The sequence below is a fragment of the Macrotis lagotis genome, chromosome 1 (assembly GCF_037893015.1).
Source record: "Macrotis lagotis isolate mMagLag1 chromosome 1, bilby.v1.9.chrom.fasta, whole genome shotgun sequence".
NCBI classification, from domain to species: domain Eukaryota; kingdom Metazoa; phylum Chordata; class Mammalia; order Peramelemorphia; family Peramelidae; genus Macrotis; species Macrotis lagotis.
This window is the reverse complement of record NC_133658.1, coordinates 467763699-467774520: the sequence shown is the minus strand read 5'-3', so window position 1 is coordinate 467774520 and position 10822 is coordinate 467763699. Positions and strand designations below refer to the sequence as shown.

General features: G+C 34.1%; 1 protein-coding gene across 2 annotated transcripts in view; it reads right to left on the bottom strand.

The window, feature by feature from the left end:
* Positions 1-2087: 2087 nt before the first annotated feature.
* Positions 2088-10822, bottom strand: part of LOC141506660 (neuroligin-4, X-linked) — a 478208-nt gene continuing 469473 nt past the window's right edge. For both annotated transcript variants that reach the window (XM_074213614.1, XM_074213615.1), the window contains one exon: positions 2088-7996. In XM_074213614.1, coding sequence (XP_074069715.1) covers positions 7147-7996 — 850 coding nt within the window. In that variant the 3' untranslated portion in view covers positions 2088-7146. The remainder of the gene's footprint in view (positions 7997-10822) is intronic.

The window sequence follows — 10822 nt, the reverse complement described above, 5'->3', positions numbered from 1 at the left end:
CACAATATTTTCCAGTTCCTGAATCAGTTTACTAAATGTACATTTTAATTTATTAATGGGTCTCTAAAAACTGAGTTCTCTTTAAACTGTAATTTGTAGGTGGATATTAAAGTAGCTCCTGTCAAGAATGAGAATATATTGAAATAACTTCTGTTCAAGCAAAAATGTTCAAGTTTTGGAGGATAGTTTGGTAAATTTGGTTTTTATTGGGTATTTATCTTGGTTCCTGTAGTGATCATACATCAAAGGGGATTGACCTAAAGGAATTATAACTCTTAAATTCCTCTTTCTTTCTTCTATGTGAAAAATCCAATTTATTGGAATTTTCTGAGGGTTAGAAAGAAAAAGTCTCATATATACGACTATAACCAGAGACAGCATTTCAGTGTTACCAGCCTACTCTTTTTACATAGACTTGTTGGTATACAATATTCATAGTATATCTCTAAAAACAAAGGTCATTCTACCTTGGACATCACATAGCATTTTAATTACTCTTCTATGTTTTATTTTTCTATCATACATTCTTAGGTGTGTCATATTCTCATTGTAGACTATAAGGCCTGTACAGCAGTGTGGCTGACTAAATTTTGCATTCTTCATTCACCCAACATTTCTTTTCCCATAGTCAGTGTTAAATAAATATTTTTTGCATATTTGATTATTCTGGACAGAGACAGATTCTTTTCAGAACTCAGAATTTGACTACTTCAATTCCACCTACTATTTGATTCTCTGGAGACGCAGTGTACTTGTTAGTAATGTCTATCTATAACTAGCACAATTAATTAGTTTATTAACTGGAGGAAAGAGTGTCTCATCAATTGAGACTTCATAAAATAAATTTTGAATTTTTGTAAAAATAATAGTGCATGGGTTCAAACAATGAACTTGCCTGGCATTTAGAGTCCTTGCAAAGGGTTCATTTATTTCTGTATTCTCTTCTTAGGGAATAAAAGGCCAGATCAACAATTCATCATCAACAAAGTCATAGAGACTATATTCTATTTCCTGGTGTTATTAATTATGATTCTCATTATGCTCATATTTACACATTGCCTTTAATGATTACATGCTGAGTTTCTGATTCCTAGTCTTTATCCAGGCATTCTAGAGAGAGAAAGATAATACAAACTTTGTATTTGGAAGTGATATGCACAGCACTAAACCATAAAAAAAGGAAATGAAGAGGTAACAACCTAAAACATCTAAGAAAACTTAGTGAAAATTTCCAGTGAAGAAATATGAGGAAAGAAGTTTTTGTAAATCTCAAAACACAAATCTAGGAGAATAATGTACCTCTTTTGACATACTATAGGAAATAAGAAAACGTGAATTACAACTGCTAAAAGCACACTACTGTTAGAAATTCCTAACAGTAAAATATATATAATATATTTTATTAACAATAAAATATATCTAAAGCACATATATTTAATATGCAAACAGTAAGCCATGCTACTGCACAAAGCTCAAAAATAAAGCTGATAAAACCAAGAGCTCCTTGTTGGCCTGAAATGGAAATGGATCATACATACAGTTTCTACAAAGAAGTATTAAGGAACACTATGAACATTGTAGATACAAAATAAAGGAATAGCAAGTCAAAAACAAAGTACAAATATTAATTAGTAAAATAAATACGTCATTTTGTCTCTGATCTTATCAATATGGGTATTCCTTCTGACAGTGTAGATCACATCTATAGTTTGTCATTATCCTGTGTGATTCTTGTCTATGTTTTCCTATAGATCTTCTATCTTATAATCAACTTATTTCACAGGGGACCTGCCTCTACATAGTCTTTTAATATTACATTGTTTTCAATGATATCAGGAAGGTTATGTCTTTACTTAAAAATGCACTGAATTTAAATGGGAGTGGGCTGTCCCAAAGACATTTATGTGATAAATAAGTTTTTTTTATTAACAACTATCCATGCTTTGAGTCTTTCTCTCTGCACCTCTGTTTTTTAAGTGGAGGAGCTGACTCTTTCCAAAATGTCAGACTTCTGACCAGGCTCACAATAATGGTTGCCCTTGATTAGTTGAAGAAAAAAGCTAATAATCAGTTGGGTAGAGATAGTGGTTTATCCCCGCCCCCACCCCCGAGGAAATTTAGATCCTTAGTTGAAGGGAGAACTGAGCTTCTAATTAGGATTTTTTTTGGAATTGACTGACCAAAGTAAAGCAGAATCTATAGGGTGACAGAAGTCATGATCTCCTATTCCTGCAGATTGTTAGAGCTCCAAAGTCTAACTGGTAGATATCTAGGCACAAAATTATCCAATGAAGCTTGGATATGTGCAATTATTATTCCTGTTACTCTAAACTTATGACTAAAAGATAGCATTTCCCCCAAAATGACTGCATATTCAAAAGTATACTGGTAGACCATGACCTATATGGTATGATAAAGTATTGTGGGAAGGATGGCCTGCCAAAGAATATTTCCTTCAACCTTAAACTATCAAGATGGCTTAACCCATACCCCTGTTGTCCGCTGTAGGCAACATTATTTAGCACCTTCATTTGAAATTTAAATACTTTGAGAAGGGGTTGAAACATTTTCATTATCAACCATTGACACTTAAACATTAATTTATTTACTTATTTGTTCATTCATTCATTCATTTATTTGCTTGTTTGTTTCTGATATTAGGTTTGTTTGTTTGTTATTTTTAGTTTTTGCAAGGCAGTGGGGTTAAGTAGTTTGCCAAGGCCACACAGCTAGGTAATTATTAAGTGTCTGAGGTCAGATTTGAATTCAGGTACTCCTGAATCCAGGGCCTGTGCTCTATCCACTGCACCACCTAGCTGCCCCTGTTTCTGATATTATGAAAATGACCCTGAGGAATAGAGAATTTTAATGGAAATCTAGAGAAGAGAAATTTCCAATCAGAAAATACTTACTTGAAAAGGACAAATCAATGAGGGATTCTGGGGGATTCATGGGTCAGTGAGTATAAAAGACTTCTGAAGGGAGTATATTAGGAGTCGGAAGGGGGGGAAGAAAGAAAAGTGAACAAACGCCAGAGACAAACAGCTACTTCACCATTTAAAAATAAAAAATTGGTACTGGACCTTAAAATTCACTACTGCTAAAAGAATAAAAAAAATCTAAATCTTCAGTCTCTGTTGCTGAGGGATCCAGATGATTTCATTCTTAGTCAACTAATGAATAACAACTTTGTAAGTAAATGCATGCCAGTGAGATAAATTAATTTGAAATGGAATTAAATAGCTACAAGCCTGTAAAAATAATCCAGTGACTTCTAGACCTCTAAAGAATGGGGAATGACCAAAGGAAATGGAGTTCTACTACTTTCTGAGTTCTTAATGATCTAGAAAGCTGCAAGAGTCTGAAGGGAAAACATTTCTGTTTTTGTGTTTTTTAAATTCCACTTCACAGAATTATAGCTGTAGTACTAGAGAACAGAGGCCATCTCATTTCAACCATTTCATTTTAAAAATGATAAAACTGAGGCCCATAAGTAATTTGCCCAGGTTTATGCAGATTTCAAGAACTAGTGTTAGTTAGCTTCAGCAAGAGTCAACAAAAGTCAATAGAATGAGTTCTAGTATGACAGGAGGTCAAAATATAACTTACTATGTGCTATCAGATGTATATAAACTAGCATACATTTTCATTGAATATATCCATCCTGTTTACCTATCTCCTGCCTGTTGAGATCATTTATTTAAGTATTTGGGTCTTGTTTTTTGTTAAGAAATAGTTCATTTTTACAAAAAAAAAAGGAAAAATAGCACTCTAATCCTTAAACTTGTTAATTATTCTTCCATATTAACATTAGTCAGAGTGAACATTTTTCTTTAACTTAAAGTGATGTGTTAATTTGATGTCTCTTAAATCATACTTTGTATACTGTTATTTCCAATTTATAGACTTCAGATTTACCTAGGCAGAGAAGAAAGCAGTTCTCCTTTCAAAGACTCTGATCCATAATAGTATTAAACACAGACTAGACATACAGTTCCATAGGAATCACCAACAATGTCAGTAAGAAATACAAGGCATCTTCTTTTGTGCAGCATCTTCATATCCTGAGCTTCAAAGTCCAGAGCTTACTTATTCTAACAGCAGGCCTGCAGAGCTTTGATAGTAATGGCATGAGAAAAATATACTTGGCAGTATCTTGAAAGATACATCTGTTACTAATTTAATTAGTATGTTTATAGCTTATGCCACAACATATCCTTTCGCTTTTACAATTCAGAACGCTTTTGAAGGGGTTTTGGGTTGCCGGTGGGATGGAGAACCAGATATCCTACAAAAAAGGATGGACACATAATTCTTTGCACAAAGCATTAGAAAATACTGTGATATTTTATTATTAAAAATGCTGCTGAAAAGTTTATACATATGTGTCCAGCCATATATATCTTCTATCATTACTTAAGGCAAAAACAAAAAAATTGCAAAACAATAACCAAAGAAACCATTAAACCCTGCGTGCCTTTGAAGGTCAAGAATAAAAGCTTGGGAAAGTTTTTTCCCCTTTTTTTAAACAGATTGCAAGAATATTTTGTTCTCATAGAATTCTATGAAGATCCTATAACACTTTTCCATGTAAAAATCAGACATCATTTAAGATGTAGTAAATTGACTTTGACCATAATCATTTTTAGAAGCTAAAATCATTCACTTACAGAAACTTTTTGTTTTACCCAAATGTCACAAGCCTGACACATTACTGTACATATTGCTAGCAGAAGACAATTGGAAGTACTAAACATATACTGTAATTCACATTACAAACATACCCAACTTAATTATGATGCCAAGCATCACTGCCTTTGTTTATTTGATGAAGAGCCTATTTACTTTCTCAGTTGGAGGCAATACATAGCTTATGGGTATAGCCTATTAAGAGTCATAATAAATGATGAATCAAGGATGAAACAGTTCTTTATGGGATCTACTAGGTACAAGTAGGTGCTGTTGCTTCAACATGGGCTAATTTGGGGGCATAACTAATATATGTGTGCCACCTCACTCTCAAACTAAAGTTAAGAAGTTAGGTGAAAGTCATGACTTTATTATGTTACTACCACACTTTTCCATGAATCCTCTTTCTTGGGGAAAAAAAAGAGCTCACAGACAATGAGAATTTCTACAGTTATGTTTCAAGGACTGGTTATCCAAAGGATTTCATAATAAGGGTGCAAGGCAGCATGTGTGTTAGGTCTAGCATGGGGTGGGAAACTGACAGTGTTATGTCCAACTTAAAAATTGAATTTGAAGACCTGGTTTCAGGGATTGGGTACATGTTCAAGTGCAGAGCAAGACTCTTCATGTATCTTTGGTTACTATTTCTTGGTGACCCAGTAACTTTCAAAAGACAAAATATAAAGCAACCATTCTTTACTTCCAGCTTATTACACTTGAAGCATTCCTTAGGAACGTTTTTTAAAAAGAAAAAAAATAAGAAATTAAGAAAGAGAAAAAGGAAATGATCATTGACTCCTTGAAAGATGACTGCTTTGTCTCCGGCTCTCCAATTCAAAAAAAGTCATGGGCTAATTCTTTTCATATGATAACTTGACAGTGAAGCCATCCATACTTTCAAGAAAACTCATGCAAAACATAGTTGTTTATTGTTCCTTTTTTTCTTTCTATCATATGCATTGATTGGTGACTGCTGTATAAGAAACCCGCAAAATAATAATAATTAATAATAATAATAATAATAATAATAATAATGTTTCCAGACAGGCATAAGCTTGATCACATAAATGAAACATGGAAGAAAAGCTTCCTCACTATATAAATAAGAACCTTGCTCTTTAAAAAAGAAAAAAAAGCAATTCTTCCTTCAAACTGCAAATTTCTTCTGATTAGCAAAGCTGAGCAGGTACTTTCTCAGCCAGAGTTCTTCCGCAGCTGCTGGTGAACACAGAGCTAGATTTACTGAGGGGTATGGGGGGTTGAAGGGAATTGGGGGTAGGGAGAAAAGGGCTAACCAAAAGGCAGGCTTTCTTTACTTTTGGCAGGGTACAGAACTGGGAAGCAACTCTTCCCAAACATATTCAAATAACCAGAACTACAGAACTGGACTTGTATTTTTTTTTTGTCATTTTGTGTGTGTTTGTTTCCTTTAATTCAATAAACTTTAAATACTAATTTTCCATTTTTCTGATCCACGTTTGTGTTGCAATTTCATGAAGGTTAACACCCCAAAAATAAATGTTGTCTAAAAACAACCATCTCCTAAGAATGCTTTAACATGCACTTGTGCAACCTGTAAGGGGAAATGTGCAGGCCACACAGACAATCTATTTTCTGTATGACGCCATGTCCTCCTACAAATGAAACATGTTAGAAAATCCCATGTCTTTGTTTACCACAAGTAATTAAGAAGAAAAGTCCCCTCTTGTTCTGGAGGAAACAGGGGTGATATGACTAATGTATATATACACATAGATCACAACTCAAAGCACAATCTTTCTAAAAGCTCTTTCAAACTGAAAACATCAATAAAAGCTTTTTTGTTGTTGTGTGTGTGTGTTTAAACACATCTATATACATTTTTTACAAAGTTTCTTAAATATAGTTCAGGCTGGCAAATCATCTCTTTGCACAGAACTATACGAATATAACTGCATAGTCAGTCCTCTTATTTTTATAATAAAATTCTACTTTTCCTTCCTCCTGGATTACAGCTTCATACAATGAGTAAAAGCCCGTGATACTGTCTTCACTTAAGAAGGGCCTTTCATGGTATGGCACGTAAAGAATTTTTTTAATTTTATTTTTTAAAAAAATGATTAAGAGTCACTTGACTGTATTCCAGAAGATTCAGCTTCTGTTTCTTACAATGAAAACATCCAGGTCTTTGAAGCGGCTATTCTTCTGTTCTATACACATTAAACTTTCACTGAAGTGGTTGGGATCTTAAAGCAGTATTATAACAGCAAATGTACACGTTTCACATTTCACAGGGTTTGAAGTTGATCTTTTTAATATTGGAAAGTTCCTTTGAAAAGGGGCAGTAAGAAAATAGTGACTGCCCTTTCTCCTTTTATCTGAAGTCTGCTTGATGAAAAACATTCCTTTTTTTTTTCTTTTTCTTTCTTCTATGTTGCTGAGGGAAGGAGAATAAGGAAGGGGAAGGTAATGACAGAGCTATACTCTAGTAGTTGAATGTCCATGGGGTAAATTAGTACTGTTTTGTCCTCCACTGAAGGTGTTGAAAGTATGCAAAGGCTGCATGCCTGTTAATGTGTTGGGAATCATGGTTATGGTATTGGGTGTCATTAGCGGAATGTCATCTGGGGATCTTCTCAGAGTAAGGGTATAGTCAGGTGGGCAGGTTAGTCTCAGGGTATCATGTGCCTGTAAAGACTCACACTCATGATCATGCTCCAACTGTTTCATCTGTAAGGACATAATTTCTTCATTTTGTATGTGAGCAATATCATTTGTGGTATTTCTTTGGGGACTGGGACGCCTATGTGTTTCGTGACGTCTTTTGTCCTTTTTATAGTACAATGCAGCAAATGCCAAAATATTGAGGAATAACAAGGATGCTCCCACTGCAATAGTGACACTTAACTCTGTGGAATAATCTCGTTTTGTTTCAATCAGAACAGTTGTATCCTCTGGATTTGTTTTATGAGGGTCCTTTGAATGTTTAGGATTATTGGCAGGTGTGATGGCTGGGCGTTTGGTAGTTGGCCAGATTTTTGCAGGAGACCTTCGAGTGCCATAAGGAAATGATGTCATATCTGGAGGAGGGACTTTTGTTGTTGTGGAAACATACTGAAAAATCTCATTCAGGTTGTGCAAATGAGGTACAAGTTCCAGCCAGAAAGCAACTTTGGTAGCTCGATAGTGGTCCCTTACCCGAGGTTTCAGACCAATGTGTAGATAAAGCTGATCTTTGGGGTTGTACTTGGACCAGGCAACTTCTTCAAAACGATTGGGCTTTGTGTGTATAAACTTGGTATCTTGTGGAACTGGCTGATTTGGATCACTGTTAAAAGAAATACAAAGAAAAGAGTTAAGAATCTAAATAAAAGTGGAAACAAATTCTCTGTCATCTAAGAGATAGCTGTAGTCACTAAGAACCCATTTGTTATCAATTGCACACCATTTCTTAAGAACATAGAATCTTTAAGGTACTGCACTGAAAGGCTATGTGAATTACAATCCAGCATGTCATCTTCCCTTTAATACTTGTTCTTTTACCTCCATTGACAAGATAAAACCTTACCAAACATTGTTGTTTGGTCATAGGATGTTGCTATAGTTTCTTCTGACACAAGTTCTTGACTGAAACAGATCAAAATAATGCAGTAACTTCATTTCCTCCCTCTTGTGATGATAGAGGGGGAAATGTTATTAGAATAACTTCATAAGGCAAATTTTGAAAATATAAATTTATATAAATTTAAAGTTGGTTGAGATTTAATTGAAACTATTTTTCTTTACCATTTAGTTTGATTTATAAGAAAACATACCACAATTAAAATCTGAGCTATTTTAAATTTATGAATTATAAAAATAAAAAACTTTTAATAAGAGCTATCCTAATTATCAAGTACAAGCAATGTGTCAAAAAGCAAAGTTTTTTTCGCTAGATTCTGCAGGCCTTTAGCATATCTGATAGTTGAGGAACAGAAGTTCATCTAGAAGAAATTATACTATATTTGAATGTAGTAATATCTCTGGAAAATCTTTATTTTATTTTCTATTTTGAGGGGTGGGGTGGGGTGCTAGGGTTAAGTGACTTGCCCAAGGTCACACAGTATATAAATTGTCTGAGGCTGGATCAAGTGTCAGACCCTCTGACTCCAGTGCTGGTGCTCTATCCAGTGGGCTATCTAGCTGCCCCTTCTAGAAAACCTTTGAAGGACTGATATGAGTTATGATCAAACAATAATTCATTAGTGGACAGATGTGTTACATTATTAGAATAGAAATATTTATTTGAAACAATTTTTCCCTCAGAATATGGAAGGAAAAAAGATCACAGTGAATTGATAGTTGCAAGACTAGTATACACAGAGGAACTGTGGGCTCCATTCCATTAAAGTTGAGCAGAGACATAATATGTATGACTAAAATTCACAGCTAATCACCCACCTCATTTTGTCAGAGACTTTAACCTTATTCAACACCAAATCTTTAAATAGTGTTACAAAATGAGTTTTGAATTTTCTCTCCTCCCCAGTTCTCCTTTTGAGTGTAAAGGTATTAAAAGGCCATGAAATGCTGGAAATAGGCAGCTGAGGGGAACAAAAGAAGTAAAAAGCTTAGATAATTCAAAAGTTGGATTAATATCCCATGAAGTATTAGCAATAGACTGAAGGAAGAGCCACACAGATTTTGTATCACTTCATAGAGCAGATGTATTTTAGCAAAGTTCTCTATAAAACACTTATTTTCACAATTGGCTTTCATTATAAAATCAGTAAACCATTCTTAGAAAATGAAAAGTGGTGTGGATAAAGGAATGGAAGCAGTACTGGATAAAAATGAGAGATTTAGATATGATAGAAAAGACCTATTTTCAAGGCCTTCCTCCAACATATGTGAGCAATATAGCTGTGGGCAAACTTTGAGTCTCTTTCTTGTTTAGTGAAATTGATATAATTATATCTGTCATAACTCCTTCAGAGAGTTATTGCAAAACCTAGGATTACTGCAAATGAAAGAATGAATGTATGTGAATCATTTGGCAAAACTTTAAACACTGCATATCAATTATTATCATAGAAAATGTACCAATAATCTATGTTGAAAACTTTTAATATGGAAAAAGTTATAATTGTCAATCATCCAACAGGAAAAAAAATCATTCCTTGCATCAAGAAGCTCACATTCTAAGGGGGGAATAGCATCTAGATAACCAGATACATACAAGATAGATATGATACAGTTTTAAAAATATATTGATATACATTTATCTCTCTATAGATATATAGATATTTAATCTGTCTCTATATTATTTTTTTTCCTTCCTTTCTTGTTACTTCTATGGCATCATCTTTGAACCTTCACTCCATATATCCAATTCATTGTAAAACTTCGTTGAATTCCATGTTTATAACATTCCTCCTTTATATAAATATCTTTTCTAATTCATAACCTCTGTCTCAGGTCTCTCCCTTCTCCAGTCATCTTCTACACTATCACCAAGTACACACTGGACCATGTTAATCACTTTCTCAGTCAATTCTAATAGCTCCCTATTCCCTTGAGAATCAACTACAAGCTTCCTCTTTGTGAATGGCTTCTGCAATTCCAATCTGATATCACTATCCCTCAAATACTCTCTGATCCAATCATACTATCCTACTTTCAGTTCCTTGTAAATAAAAAAAATGCCTTTTCCTGGTTTGTCTCCCATACTTGTAATGCTTTCCCTTTTCATCTTTGCCTTTTGGAATCCTTGTTTTTTTAAAAACTCTGTTCAAGTTCCAGCTTTTGTGAGATAAGTTTCCTGTTCTCCTGATCACTCCCTGCATCACAAAGCTTTTAGTGCCTTCCCTTTATGAAGCTACCATTTATCTACTTTATATTTATCTTATCTACTCACAGATACATACTGTCTCTTCCATTAAAATGAAACTCTGAGGAGAGGAACTGTTTTTCTTTTGCCTTTTTATCTCATGTAGTACTGTATCTAATGCATAAGGACTTAATACTTGTTGATTGATTTATTAGTGTTACCATTAACATGCCTATTAGCAAATCCACACATGTACACAGTATATTATGAATTAACTTGTGGTACACTGGAAGAATAGACTTGAAAGACCTGAGTCCACATCACACTGTTAATATTTGTTACTAA